The sequence below is a fragment of the Melospiza georgiana genome, chromosome 11, assembly GCF_028018845.1.
Source record: "Melospiza georgiana isolate bMelGeo1 chromosome 11, bMelGeo1.pri, whole genome shotgun sequence".
Lineage (NCBI taxonomy): Eukaryota > Metazoa > Chordata > Aves > Passeriformes > Passerellidae > Melospiza > Melospiza georgiana.
Window position 1 is genome coordinate 17,330,105 of NC_080440.1, and position 15,329 is coordinate 17,345,433.

The 15,329-nt window shown below is 43.0% G+C and overlaps 1 protein-coding gene across 3 annotated transcripts; it reads right to left on the reverse strand.

The window, feature by feature from the left end:
- Nucleotides 1-3,977: 3,977 nt before the first annotated feature.
- On the reverse strand, nucleotides 3,978-14,621 carry ATRIP (ATR interacting protein). 3 transcript variants are annotated; one of them, XM_058031942.1, is made up of 13 exons: nucleotides 14,345-14,621; nucleotides 13,103-13,185; nucleotides 11,978-12,148; nucleotides 11,255-11,370; nucleotides 10,804-10,964; nucleotides 9,750-9,848; nucleotides 9,172-9,298; nucleotides 7,709-8,437; nucleotides 7,048-7,190; nucleotides 6,405-6,496; nucleotides 5,468-5,548; nucleotides 4,976-5,222; nucleotides 3,978-4,526 (listed from the first exon to the last, which is right to left on the reverse strand). In XM_058031942.1, the coding sequence occupies exons 1-13, from the start codon at nucleotides 14,619-14,621 to the stop codon at nucleotides 4,465-4,467; spliced, it is 2,388 nt and encodes a 795-aa protein (XP_057887925.1). In that variant the 3' UTR covers nucleotides 3,978-4,464. The 3 variants fall into 3 exon arrangements, with proteins under 3 accessions (XP_057887925.1, XP_057887924.1, XP_057887927.1); XM_058031941.1 differs by having other exon boundaries at nucleotides 13,103-13,188; XM_058031944.1 differs by lacking the exon at nucleotides 14,345-14,621 and adding an exon at nucleotides 13,554-13,620 and having other exon boundaries at nucleotides 13,103-13,188.
- Between the last annotated feature and the right edge of the window lie 708 nt (nucleotides 14,622-15,329).

The following is a 15,329-nucleotide window of genomic DNA, read 5'->3' on the forward strand; positions in this document are numbered from 1 at the left end:
GTACCTTCACCCTTTATTATTGCAGTTAATGTTGTATAGGAGAGCAAATGGCTGAACTGAAAACTGGGAGCCCAGGGTTAGGTGAGGAATATTTCTGGTTGTGTTTTCATGATGTTAAATCAGCAGCTGTCTATGGTAGTGTGAATTTTTCCAGAACTAAACTTGGCATGCATTTAAAACTCATGGTAGGGTTGTGTGGGAAGAGCTGGACACACAGGAGGGAAAAACTTCAATTATTGCCAAACAAGCAATTCTTGCTTGTTTTATTTTTTCCAAGTATGGAAACTCAGTATCATATCTCAGCACTTGTAGTAACTCACCAGATTTGCTTTAGCCAGTGGTTTGGGGCCTGGTTTTTTCCCTCTGCTTATTATTTGACCATATCTAGTTGTTTTTGCAGCCTGTACCACAGGAACCTGGTCACATTTACAGCTTTTCAGTGAGCCATATAGGAGAGGGGAAAGTGCCTGAGTTAAACCTGAAAAGTGAGAGAAAGCTGAAGGAAATGTTATTTTGTCCAAGAGCTCAGGCTTCTGCACTGATGGAATTGTGTCATCTGCAAAGGCAGCCCCCCCTCAGAGCCAGTTAGCCATTATAAAATAACCTCTGATATCCCATTTCCCTTACTGCACTCAAAATAACTTTTAAACCAGCTACTGCAGCCTTTTCACTCTAACACTCCTTGTTCCTGCAATGGGATTTGTGACTCACTCTCTGATGGCCCCTTGCCCCTGGAATCAGGTAGGATGTCATTCTCACACTGCTGGACAGGGGCTGTAGCTCAGCTGTGCTGAGGTTCTGTAGCAAAACAAATTGTTCATTCTCAACACACCAACCTACAACATGATTAATGCATGGATTAAAACATCACTGTTTGTGTTACCTCTGTTAGGACAATACAGGCACTGGTTATTACATTCTGGCCATATATGAACATAAAGTGGCAGTTTCCTCTGGATATTCTCAAAAGCAGGTTAGCCTTTGAGCAACTATTGCACTGACAAGCTTCAGGATTAAGTTTTCAAATCAGTTCAGGCTCAGCAGTGCTGGCAGTCACCTTCAGGTGTGAAGGTCTTGGAAGCACTTTGATAAACTTCAGCCACAGTGGGTTTGTAAATCTTTGTAGATATCACAGATCACCTTTTCTTATCAGTCTGCTAAATTACAATCAACAATGTCCATTTTTTAACAATTTACATTGGAAGCTGGCATTTGCTGTTACATTCACAGAGATAACACAGTCTGTGCAGGCAGAACTGCTGCATTTGACCCTAATTGTAGCCATTTGGCCATTCTAGCCATAACTAATGCTGCAGGCTGTAACAAAAACATTCAGTGCTTAGGATGACTTTGTTCTAATTGTCTAGCACAGGCTTTTAAGCTGTAGCTCATTTGTGGGATTAATGTGAATAAACTCAGGTCAGGGATGTTGTGTGCTACAGAACAATGCATTTTGTATTTGCAATCTTCACCCATGCCAGCTTGGTTTAAAAAGATGGAGGTTTGAGGCCTGACATGACACAAAGCAGCTCTTTGGCTTTTCTGTGGGAGTTTGTTTCAGTTTGGGGGCTGGATGAGCTGCAGAGGGCCCTTCCAACCTCACCAAGTCCATGATGTGCAAGGTGTAGAATTGAGCAAGGTTTCATTGAGCAGGGAAAAGCAGCTCTGGTGAGCTCAGCTTCCAGCCAAGGGGAAACCCTGGTTGCCATCCCCAGGGGCAGGGAAGCAGATGGGTGCTGCTGCTGAGGAATGTGATAATCATGTGTAGAAGATGCCTGGTGGCTTTCCTTTGCTCAGCACTTCATTGTTCAGTCCTGTGCCTGTGCCTGATGCCAGAGGAAATTGCTTTTCTCAGTTAATACAGAGGCACAGCTTATCTGTAACATGGTGGGGAAATGAAAAGCTGCTATGGTGGGAATTCTTCAGGCAGTGAAGAACTGATCATCAGGGATGATGAGCTGTTGCATACATGATTGGACCTTTTGAATCCTGAGAAAAACTCCAGGAGAAAGTAAAAAGGGCTGAAAGTCAGCACAATCTTAAAATAATCCTGACAAGGTTGATCACTGTAAATGTCTGAAATAATTCTGGTGGTTCTGTAAGTATATTTCTTTTTGCCTTTGCTCCTTAGGAGAACAGCCTCATTTTTCCTTAGGAATGTGAACAGACAATGCATTCAATTTCAAAAGCTGTGGTTTAATTTCACAATAACATGATGTTACTGTGATTCCTGCCAGTCAGAGTGTAGGGGATTGGGTCTGTTTGGTGTATGGAGCCTGGGTTGTACTACTTTAACGTCCAGAGTTGGGAGAAAATGAGAATGTAAATGTGCATGTTTGGGTGTTGTCTGTTAGAGTGGGTGGATGGGAAGGGATGCAGAGCCAGGAGGGAACAGTTAAGAGTTTTCCTACCAGTTTTTTCCAGAGATAACTCTTCTGTTTATATAAAAAGTTTAGCAATAATCTACTTCTCCTTTTTTCCAAGTTGCCATACACACACCCATTACATGAAGCCAGGAATTTCTTTAGACAACTTTTTAGAACTGGATTGCTCCAGCAGTTTGGGATTCTTTAGGGAAGTGGTTTTTGTCCAAGTTCTTAACAGTTCATTTGGTCTGTTCACCCAGATGGGTTAAACATCTCTTATCTCTATAAACTCAAATTGTTTAGAAAAATTAAGTGGTGAGAACTGTTGAAAACTGATGATCACTGCATTTTAGGATATCTGAGGAACTGTGACTGTCATATCTTTGTGAGGACAGCTCTAAGCTTGCCCCTCACAGCAGGCTCATGGCCAGATACTGCTTTACCACAGCTCCTGCTCATTGGGCTGTTCTTAAGGTATTATCCTAATGTTTATTTTGGTTTTGAAGAAGGAAAGGGCTTTTACATGCACTTTCCAGGCCTTCCCTCTAATCCTGAAGACCAGGAAATGTTGTTTGGTGGTTGTTTTTCTTTTTTTCTTTTTTTTTTTTTTTTTTGAGTTGCTTTGTTTATTTGCTTATTTATTTTACATAGACAAGTGAAATGGTTTTTGTCACACCAATGAATGCAGCTTGTCTTGTCCAGTGCCTGGTGACAGTTCCAGGGTTGTGAAAATGCCAGCACACACAGGCTTGGAAGGCTTTGCTGCTCTGTGCCTGTGCATCCTTCCTGGGTGCATCTCAGCAGGAACATGGCAGTTTTCCAGATGCTACCAGGGACCTGAAACCTGTTACTGAGAGGAGCAGCTGGCAGCTTGTGTTTCACAGAAATGACTTGGCCCTGCCTGCTGCAGCTACTGCTCAGAGAGGAGGAGGCTGAGCCCAGGCTGAGGGGAGGAAGGAGCTTTGGGCCTCTGGAGGTGCTGGATTATTATCCCAGTTTTTGAGCCAAGCCAGGAGCTTGCTGAGCACCCTGGAGTGGGCTCTCTGCTGCAGGGCAGGGCACAGCCTCTTTGGCAATGACCAGAGAATAGAATGTCTCCCAATTTTCCAAAGGCTTCCTTCTCACTCTCATGCAATCTCTTGTTCTCCTGGTTGCTGGATCCAGGCTTGTTCTTAACCAAGCCCCTGCTGAAAATGGAAAAGAGCTCTCCCATCTAAACACAGGTCTGGGCTCATTTTAATAACTCACTTCCCTTTTTAGGGTCTGAGGCCCAGCTGGGACAGTGAGTGAGGGTCATGCACACTTCAAAGGTGGGGCAGCAGCTCTTCCTCCAACCTTTGCTGCTGAATCCCAGCAATGGGAGGCTCCTCCATCTTCATCATGACCAAAAATCCCAGGCATTGTGCACACATTTAAATATCCTTCTATTGCCTAGGATGCAACCCTCAACAGTGCCATCTCTTTTAAGGTGAATTGTAAAATGTAAGTTCTAGTATTGTTTGGTTTGGCATCTCAGTAATTCCTCTTTCAGGAGATTGGTCATCTGACCTCAATTTCATCAATCCTCAGCAAGAAATTCAAAGCCCTGTAGTGAACTGCCAACTCTTAAGATGTTTCTAGAAGGATTTTTAAAATCACCATAAACTGTTTACTAATATCAACAATATGAAAATTTTGGAAGTCACACAAGGAAGAAGTGGTACAGCTACAAAAGGCACAAGGGTTTTCAAAAGGCTTTCATATGAATGCAGTGATGCCAAACACCTCAGCACCATAAATTCAGCTGTAGTCACAGGAAAATGGAGAATAGAGAGAAATTTCCATTCCATTCACAGTGGTTTCATACAGGATGGAATTCATTACCAGAACCAGTCACAAGCCATTGAGTGAGTTTGCACAGCAGTATCACTCTCATCAGAATTCCTTTGCTTTCAGCTACATTTAGATAGCACTGAAATAATTGCAGCAGTGAAAAGTGTCTTAGTTGTGCTGTGTTTGAGTGCAGCCCAAGATTAGCACTTGAAAGGATGATTCAAAGTTCACATTTACATTGGCAATGATGATTCAGATGAGGAAGGACAGAGATCTTTGCTGTTGGCTAGCTGGAGTCTGTTCCTTGCTCTTCTGGCTCAGGAGGATACAATTCATCCAAAATCAGCTCTGCAACAAAAAATAATAATGTTTCAGAGGATTATTTTTTCCCTGCTTCATACAGTATAATTATAGCTGGTATCTGCATTTTAGAACATACTGATGGTAGACTACAGCAAATAACATTCTTGAAGGTTCCATGCAAACAGGTCTTTGGGTTTGTCACACAAACATCTCCCCTTCTTTCCTTTAATGCCTTTTTTAGGGACACATTCCACCATCCCAGGTTGCTCCAAGCCCCATCCAAGCTTGCCTTGGACACTTCCAGGAACAGAGCAGCTGCTCTGGGCAACTGTGCCAAGGCCTCCCCACCCTCACAGGGAAGAATTTCTTCCTAATATCCAGTCTAAACTGCCTCCAGAGGTCTGAGCAACAACCAGCTGTGGTACTTGTTAAAAGAGAAAAGTGATTTTTTTTTCTGCAACATGGAAAAAAGCCAACATGTGACACATTTTTACCTTCAGAGGCACTCAGTTTTTGAGTCTTTTTGAGAATGGCTCTTATGCCTGGCATGGCTTGGTCATATTGATGGAGAACTTCCAAACAGTGCTCATGGAACAGTTTATCTTTTTGAGACAGGCTGTGCAGCAGTAAAACAGCATCCCTTAAAAACTGAATAACTCGTTCCCTGTGTGCACACAAGCTGCTCTCAGATCTGATCTTCATCCACTGTCTGTGCAGCATCACAATTAGTGTCTTCACCACCTGCAAGGAAAAACAGTGCCTCAACACACAAAGCAAAAATACAGGAGCAGAAATTTCAATATGAACTTTATTGCTTAATCTCTTCAAACTTTCAAGTGTCAGGATATTTTCTAACAAGACAAAGCCAGCTTCCTCTAAAGTGCACAACACTTCTGTTTCTCTACAGCAAAAAAATAAAATGGCAAAAAGCAATTTCAGGATTGAGTACTTGGAACTTGTCAGCAGGGTTAACTGGGGGAACATACCTCGAGGTTGCACTGACAGTCTGTGCCAGGAAATAAAACTGCTCTGGAGCACCACATGCAGCGTGTCAGGAGCCTCAGAGTCTGTCACAAACACAGGCTGGGTTAGAGTCAGGGCCAGCTTAGGATAATTCATTCCTAGTTTCAAATAGGCTTGGGGTATTTTTTTCTCTTAACAGCTAATGTCTTTTATCCTCAAAGTTGTACAAGTTTTTTCCCCTGTAACACTTCATAGACAGAGTTTGCCTTGCACAGAAACCTTCTCAACTTTCTCATGAGCAAAGCTGACAAGGTCAGGGGCCTCTAATTCACTGCATACAAATAATGTGTTTACATTTACTATAACAGTGCAGCTGGGGGTAATGGAAAAGGTTCCAAATTCTTTAAAATGAGAGAAGTAGAGCAAATAGAACCTCAAACAAGTCTGTTGTCACTTCTGTCTGTACAAACAACACAAATTAGGTTTAAAAGGTAATCTTTCTATATATAACCATGACTGTTAAAACAGCAAGGTAGCATTTCCATTCATTGCAAGGAATATAAATCCTAATAATTAGATTCCTAACAGAATGCCTTTAAATGTTATAAATACAATCAAACTGAAATGCAAATCTTGCTTCTTTTTACTCTTCTATTGTTCTAAAAGGAAAATAAAGCTTAATGCTGAACATCTGCAGCCATCCTAGGGTCTCCCTTGGTTTTTTCAGTGACTTGAAAGGCTTTTATGAGCAATGGTCTCTTCAAGGATAGTTACTGATTCAGTTTCAGGCAGGTCCTTTCAAAAATCAATGTAATCCCTTACTGCAAGCCCATACTGGCAGTTTTGTATTTCAGCTAGAGAAAGAACTTGTTTTCAGACAATTTGTGCACAATCCTGCTCCTCCCACTCCCCCAACTGGAAGAAGAAGGAAAGAGCACATGGACACTCAGCCATGGTTACCTCTTGCTCCAGCTGAAGCCAAAGCATTTCAGATGCTGATTTGTCTGGTCTTGATGTTATGTACATGTAGAGTGCAAGGAGAAGGCAGGTGTCTGAAACAGAGAGAACTTTGTTCTTTTTCCAGCCAGCCACTTGTTCATGACAAAAATTAATGCTATCAGGCAAGAAAACATTTTGAGTTCTGTCCTAGGGCTCATAGTACAGGCTCAGCTTCTTGTTTTACTTGCCACATCTTCAGCAGTGCTGAGGAAATTGGTACCCCTAAACCTTATCTTTGCCTTTGTGGTAATCCTGTCCTGGTTCATTCATAAGGAATTGAACAGAGATCATCTGTCATGCAGAGTACTGGAATCTCTGAGCAGTGCCATGAGCACAGATAAATTTAACTTCAAAACTCCTCAAAGCCCCTTTCTCCTCATCAACCTTAAATACACATCCTAGAAAGTGATTTTAAAATGGCTATCAAAAGCACTGCTTGTAGACAGACACCACAACACAAACACTCTCCAAATCATCAGCAGAAAACAAGTTTTCAGGTGACAGAGCAAGCTTGTGGCCTTCTGAGGTTTCAGCACCTTGGAGCAAGGCCTGTTAGCATTCCTGTGGGTCATGGTAACAGCTGTGTGTCTGCTGCAGGGTTTACCTGAATGGGAGCAGAGCTGAGCAGCCAGCAGGTGGTGCTGAGCAAGGGCTCCCAGCAGCCTCACAGTCAGAAGCACGGCAGGCACGGGGGTCTCGGGCCGCAGGCAGCGCTGCAGCACCTGAGAGCTCACTAAGTGCTGGAAACTTCAAAACAAAACTGGGTTAGAAAAGGGAAGTGCAGTCACAAGTTGGAAATACACTATTTTCTGTAGACAGTATCATAATTTGTGCATTTTAAGCTATTCAGAACATATAAAGTATGCTGGAAAACATTGTGACTTTGGCAGTCACTCTGCAGTTCACTGTGGCAGTTTTACCTGCCAGAATGAGATCCTGTGCTTTTCTTCCTTATGCACCTCCCAGCAATCACAAAAACCCCAAAATCAGTGTTACAAAGCTTCTTCACTTTCAATGAGGCAACAGCATCTGCTTCGTATGAATATCATCAGCAAACCTCGTTACTGATCAGGGATGATTATCACACTCATTCACAGCAAAGGCAGTAGCAAGATCCTCAGCTGCTTCTCAAATATGATCTGAGATGTGATTTCTCTCATACATAGCACAACTTTTAGTAGAAGTTGCCCAGATGAGTTTTAACAGAGAATGAAAACTACTTAACAACAGACTCTGAAATCACTTTAAAGCTATTACTGACTTACTTTATTAATAAGTCCATAGTTGAATTTTCAGCTAATTTTACCAAAACCTTTAGGCTTTGGCACAGGATATTGTCAGTCTGGGAACCCCTTGCAGCAGAAAAAGCTAAAATCTGAAGCAGCTTTTTAAACAAAGAATGTTGAGCTCCATCAGTATTGGGAGGATCCTGTGGAGCAGCCAGCCCTCCTTGTGTCCTGCTCTCTTCTTTATTGTCACACTGATTGTCACACAACACATTTTTGTCAGTCTTGGAAACCTGTTCATCTCCAGCAGCAGAACTGTTCTCCATTTCAGCAGACAGCAACGTGTGGACAACATCCCAGCTGTAGAACACCAGATAATAGAGGATCCCCAGTGACACAAGAGTAGTTTCTTCAAGGTTCAGCCTGCAGTCCTCCTTGCCTGAGCCCGTGTTTGTGCTGGCTCTGGAAGCAGCAGTTGGGTGGGTGCCACAGGCTCCATTCCCTGGCGTGTCCCCGAGCTGCTCCGCTCGGCAGAAGGCACCGATGTGGTGCTCCAGCAAGGGCAGGAGGTGCACAGCACCCGGGATCCTGCTCTGTGTGAGGGGCAGGAGCCCTCCCTGGCCTTCTGCTGGCCTTCCCCCACATAATCCTTCATCCAGAGCAATCAAGTTCAGTCCTGTCATTGCCAGTTTTTGAGCTTCTTGCAGGAATACAAGAGGAGCGATTCCTTCTTGAGTTGTCCTGCTGCTGGGGAGTTGTGTGGGCTTCCTGTCCAAATAAAATAAAAGGGAAATGCTTCACAAGAACAGACTTGAAATCCAAGTTATCCATAATATGAATTGAATAATAGAAAAGCCAGAGAACTAAGAGATGTCTGTTTCCAACATAGGAAATAAAGGGGGAAAAACATCATCCTACTCCTTGATGCCTGCATGGAAGAGTCATTTCAAAGCATTCCAGGTTTCATCACCAATAAAATAACCTATCTGAAAAGCAAAGGTATTTCAGGTATTAATTCTGTAAAGTGAAGAACTATTATAATTCATATCCAATCTTCATATTTAAAATGCTTTACCAGGAAATACAAATATATCTTGAAAGGTTGCACACCAATTGTACGTTACAATTTGAACACAGTTTATATTTTGAAGATATAAACCCAACTTTTTAATCACATCTTGGGCATGTTCTTGCCCCTTAACCCATGATGTTTCTGTGCTTCCCTCATTGCAATGCAAGGCTGCTCACAGCTTTACTTTAGTTCTGTGCCTTCCCCTGACTGATAATTAACCTAATTTATTTTTTAAGAATGCTCCAGTGGGTGGTATGTGTGATAATCAAAGATACAGAATGATGTTCCAAATTTTGCACTAAATGGCCTAAGCAGAGCATAATTTACCACAGGGAATGAGCTGTCCTGCATGACCAAGTGTTTCTTGGTACAGAGAATGCCACTGTGCTGAATGTGGCAGATACAGTTTAAAAAAGAAAATAAAACTTACGGATCCAAAGAGTTGGGGGGCAACACAGCTCCAGACAGAGGCTCAGAGTTGCTGAGAAGGTGGCAGAAACCCAGAAGTGACCCAGGGACTATGGGCTGCTTCATCAGTGCATTCAGCAAGATAGAACCTGGAAGGACACAAAATTTTCTTTGGAGAAGGTTTGCCATCATCAACAACAACAAAAAAATCAGTATTTCAGAAGATCAGCCTTATTGTGAGAGTGCTCACAACCTCAAATTTGGTTTGGTTTTTTCATTATGAATGTTGTTTCTTGACAGGAGGATGATTTTCAGAAAAATTAATTTTAGATATTTAAATACAAACCAAGTTATATTTAGAGGCCTTTTAATTATGATCCCATATTAGCAAAATAGCTTGAGCAGAGTGATCACATATCCCAGGTGTTCTGGTGACTTGCCCTCCATTTCCTACTCCAGACATTGAAATTATGTGATGCAATTCCACTAAGACAGTACCCTAAAGAATACTTGGAGCTGACTGCTGAAAATGCTTTATAGTGTTTTTTTTTAAGGTACATTTTCCCTGGTTTTATCTCTGCATTACCAGAATGATATTACCTTGTGTTTTTTGTTTGAGGACAGAGTTGTAGGAACCATTTTTTCCTGTTGCTTTGTGCTGCTTCAGGGATGAAACTTCAGGCTGGGTTATCTTCCTGTCTGAAACAAACAGGGATTGGGAGAACACAGATCTGTACACACAGTGTTAGATAATCTTTTAATCATCTCTATTTCTCACAATTACCAAGCAAACCAAGGCCAAGCCTTGCAGAGTTCAGGAAAAAAGTAAACAAATGTATTTTTTCAAACAAATAGCATATTGAGTGTTGTTACCATAACAAACAATAGCAATACTAATGCTTTCAGGCTACTGCATTTTTCTTTTTGCTGGAGTTCCCACTGCCCATATTTTTAGAATGAACATTGTAACTGACAGCAGCATCTCAGATTTTTCATGTCTCTTCCAGTAAGCATTAGTTGATGACATCCACATTTCTAACATTTATTATTTCCCATTGCTATTAAAAAAACTACTATTTTTGTTTCATATTACAGCTATCTTCAACCATATGCAGGTATTAATTCCCTGAGGTTTACTCAATGAATTTTAAGACAGAATTTTGTGAGAATTATCGCCCTACACAGAAAAGAGGAAATGAGTACATTGTTTCAGTTGCTTCTTTAAATAGTGCTAAGTATGTACCCTTTAAAATCCAATCCCCAAAAAGCTAGAACAAGAATACAAAACATGCATTAGCTGACTAACAGACCAAGAAATAAGCAAATTATTTCCTGTTCTTTGTGCAATGAGGAAAGACAGATCAACAATTTGGATGTTTTAGTTCATCACACAATAAAGTTTTTTATTGCAGCCACTGGCCACTTCATCACTGCCACCCTGGCATCTGGTACTGAGGTATGAATTAAATGAACTTCATGCAAATTTCAGTCATGGCTATTTAACTCCAGTTGGTATCAAGTGGAAAAAAAAAAACCTAACCAAAACCAAAATAAATAACTGTGAACTGACTGCAACTGTTCAGTCACAAATTACTTCTCCAATGTAGAATGTTTACATGTAACTAAAAATGTTGCAAGCTGTACATGGGTTTACCTTCTTTGTTTGAAGTAGTCGGGGCCATCAAATTTCCTGAAGAACTCGATGGCCTAGTGGATGTTTCAGCATTGAAGGATTCCTTTGTAGGAAAAGATCTTCTTTCTGGCTGTGGAGAACATCCTCCTGATTTCACTTGTACCACAAGATTCTTTTTAGGGCTAAGATAAAAAGACAAATCAGTATTTCTTTTGTAATTATTTTATTAAATAACAATCTGGTTTCTTTGCACTGTTTGATGTTTTAGAGATACTTCACTATAAACTCTTTGAATTTCTGTCACAGATACAAGGAAGGCTCATTTTTGAGCAAATTCCACAGATGTCATCAGACTTTTTTGTTGTATTTTTAAAAGAGAATAGATCTTAGAGTCACATGAACAAAACCTCTTCAATAGTTTAAACACATATATTGCAAAAATGAACACAAATTCCTTTTCCAACCCCCCTACCTTGTTGCTGGAACTGCCTGAGGAAGGTGTTTGTTTCTCTCACAGTTCTGAAGTCGTGTTCTCAATTCATTCATTTCTGCATCCTTGAACTGCAGCTCTGAATGCAGGGACTGTACCTGGAAGGGAGTTCAGGGCATTTCACTGTCACCACTTCAGGAGTGGTGCAAGCAGAGCAACTGAGTTACCAGGGAGCTCCAGGTCCCCATCTGCTTTATGGGAACTCCCAGATCTCCATTTTTAGGAATGTTAGCCCAGTAAACACTGTCTAAAAGCCAGGAGTTGAGGCAGGAAGCCTTTGTGAGTGGCTAAGACAGAGCAAGTGCCATGCAGAGCATGGCTCCAGTGAGGCTGCAGAGCAGCCCCTGTCCTCTCCAGGGCTGCTCAGAGATGACTGCAACCAGAGCAGCAATCTCATCACAGCCACAAAGCATGTTCTGTCACTTTTCCCACTCCAACATACATCCCAATTGCAAGGTTCTCAGGATGGCTTCAAAAAAGCATAAGGAAATGAAAACTTCCACCACCTGAATTTACTCCTTTATTTTGGCAGGGGAAAACCCTCAACAAGTTCTTACAAATATTTTCTTCCAGGGAAGAAAATAAAAGCAAACATTGTGTAAGTTTCACACAATTTTCACACAAATATTCTTCCTTTGACTAAATGCTTTGGGACATCATTAAGTCATAAATCAGCATCTGCAGTTAACTGATATATTTACCAACCTTTTTGGAGAACTCTTTTTCTTTTTCACTCAAAATCTGAGATTTCTGCTGTTCCAGTAGCAGGTAGGATTTTTTCTGTTCCTCCATAGCATGCTCCATCTGCTGCATTGAGTCACGCAGAATTTTAATTTCTCCATTTTTAGTGAGAATTTCATCCTGCATTTCTTTCAGCTGCAAACAGAGGAATTACATTTAAGGATGGATATAGCCAAAAGTATGCATTTGCATCAGTATATGGTTGAAAATTAAGTGTATTTGTAATTTCTAGGGAGAAAAATACTCCTGGTAACCCAGCTTAGAAATTCCACACATGTTTCCTCTAATCTTTTTTTAATTAAATCAGGCTCAGCTACTGTTTTCTTTAAAATAATTAAAAATGACAAAATCATTCTTCTCTTTCCCCTTCTCTGCAATTATTTTTGGGTTTTTTTAAAAAAAAAAGTGTTGTAGTCACACACATCAATAATTTATTAATTGTTTGGATGATAACAGTGATAATTTAATTATACTACTACATCCATCAGGACAGCCAGCAAGCACTCTAAGACAGACAGACTCTTCATGACATTGTGTCTCTAATACCTCCTGAGCAGCCACTACCACTCAGAGACAAGACTTTGGGGGTAATAAAGAAGTTACTCAGAAAAGCAAGAAGAAAACATCAGAAAGACACTTCTCTGCAACTGTAAAATTATGATTGAATGTGGTGTACAGGTAGGAAACTCCCTGATACAGGTGGATAAAATAGAGCTGGGAAAGATACAGAGAAGGGAGGAAGGGAAACAGAGTATCTTTGCATAAATGACCACCAGAAGGTAAAGTAACAAATCACTTGAAAGTCACGTCTCAAACCTTTTCAGTTGAACAAAACAACTCTGGCTGGCAGGGCAGAGAAATTATTTGATAGGGAACAAATAAAACTGAAAAATTAGCATTTGCTAATCTGAAATGACCCAGAAATAAAATTTATTATGAGTAGAGCTGTTTCTAGCACAATGATTTTAACACACCCCTGGATTACAAAGATTACATCACCTAGATTAGAATCAAATGCTTGGGACTGGATTTATCCCACCTTCCTATCAAAAATATGATATTTAGAAGAGAAGGGAGGATATTGCCAACCTTCTGTTTGACTTCTTCATGCTGTGTCTGCAGCACTTCAAACTGGAATGCATCTCTCATCAGACCATCTTCTGCTCTGCTTCCTGCTGCAGGGAAAAGCCAAAATCTGAAGCACAGATGATGAATGTGCATCACTGGTGACTCAACACCTAGGTTTTGATATTTGTCATTGCATAGATCTGAATATCTTAGTATTTTATGACAATTACAAACAGGTAAACTGCCCCATCCAGCCACCACAGGAACATTGCTAGTGCTTGTGCATCAATTCTTACAACAGAAGAACCCCTGCCCCTTCAAATTTCTAATTACAGAATGGTTTGGGGTGAAAGGGACCTTAAAGATCATCTCTTATCTTAAACCAGCAAGATGACCCACAGCAAAAGCAAGCATTTGTTCTGAGATAACTTCAGTTAATGAAAAAACAAGTGTTCACTGAAAACTTATTCACCTGGAGAGGTGACAGATGTCAGGGTTGCTACAACATACTTGGATTATTCAAGATCTCTAAGGTTCATTGTGAGGAAACCCCTGCTTTCGTTTCTTTCAAAGTAAAACTGAAAGTCAGCTGTTAATACAAAGCATGCTATGCATTTATTAGTGGAAATTAACAGGGGAAAAACTTCTGAAAGCCAACATGCTACCAGAATATGATACCTAAAGCATGCTAAAAGTTTAGGAAACTCGGGTTTTTTATCTGGCAGGTTTAACATGCAGCACCCTCGTCTCACACACACCCCAGGCACGGGCTCCTGGAGCCATGAGATCAATGCAATGTTCCTGCTGGGATTGTTATTCTCGTTATTCCTTGAATCCCAACCATCCCTCTGACACCGTGAGGTGCTGCTGCCCAGGGGAACAGGCAGGAACCATTCCATTAAGGGGACTTACAAGAAAGATGGAGCAAGTCTATTTACAAGAGCCTGTAGTGACAGGATTAGAGGGAGGGGCTTCACGCTGATGGAGATTTAGGTTGGGTATTAGGAAGAAGTTCTCCCCTGTGAGGGTGTTGAGGCCCTGGCACAGTGCCCAGAGAGCCGTGGCTGCCCCTGGATCCCTGGCAGTGCCCAAGGCCAGGCTGGACAGGGCTGGGAGCAGCCTGGGACAGGGGAAGGTGTCCCTGCCATGGCAGGGTGGCACTGGATGCGCTTTGAGGTCCCTGCCAACCCAGGCCATCCTAAAAGGACAGCAAACCCCGCCGCAGCCGCGGGCAGTGAGGGGCAGCCGCCGGGACACACCGACCTTGCCGCCCGGCCCGGGGCAGCTCCGGGGCTCGCCACGCGTGTCCCGCGGGCGGATCCTGCGACAGCGCCTGCGAGGCCAGGATGTCGATCTGCTCCAGGTCGTCCGCCGTGAAGTCATCGCTGTCCCCGAAGGGGTCCACGATGCCGGTCACGGCGCTCTTGGGGCGCTTGTGCGGGGGAAGGACGTTGCGGAGCGCGGGCGGGGCGGCCGCGGCCCCGCTGTCCCCGCAGAGCGCGGGGCCGCTCCGCTTGCGCGGCCCGGGCAGCGCCGCCATGGCGGGACCGGGACCCGCGGGGCCCACACGCCGCGGAGCTGCCACGGCCACGCCCCTCCCGCGCGCCGCGCCGCCCGCCAATCACCGCCGGGCAGCTCTCCTCGCACGGCCAATGGGATGGCGGCGGCTTCGAAGCCGTTTGTAAGAGCCCTCGTGATTGGTCGCGGACAGCCGACAGGCAAGCGCCTCGCTGATTGGAAGGGAGGGAGGCGGGAAGGATCGTGCCCTCAGCGGTGTGAGGGGGAGGCGCTGACGTCAGGCTTTCGAGCGATGATGTCAGACTGAACGGTGACGTCACTGTGAGGGTTGTCCCGCTGATGTCACACCTGGCTTCATCCTGGCACGGTGGCGTCACACCTGGCAGCTGGAGGGCGGCTGCGACCTGTCCTGTGCGGCCGCAGGCACGAGTGCCCTCGATAGACTGGGGGCCCTGAGAGTCAGGGAAACGCGGTATTTGCAAAAGTGCCGAGCTGAACCCCCACTGTTACATTCCTGCCGTTAACATCTCTTGTCATCGTGTTTGGCCTGTTTCAAAATGGACTGAAAAATGGAGTTTCCTGCTCTGTATAACTCAGGTGGGTGTGAGGCCACAGCGATGTTGATAAACCTGTTAAGAGGAGATGCGACCATAGTCTTGCAGCACATTTTTAAAACAGCGTTTCAAATTATTTTCATTTCTACAAATCACTTTACAAATCCCTTGACGGT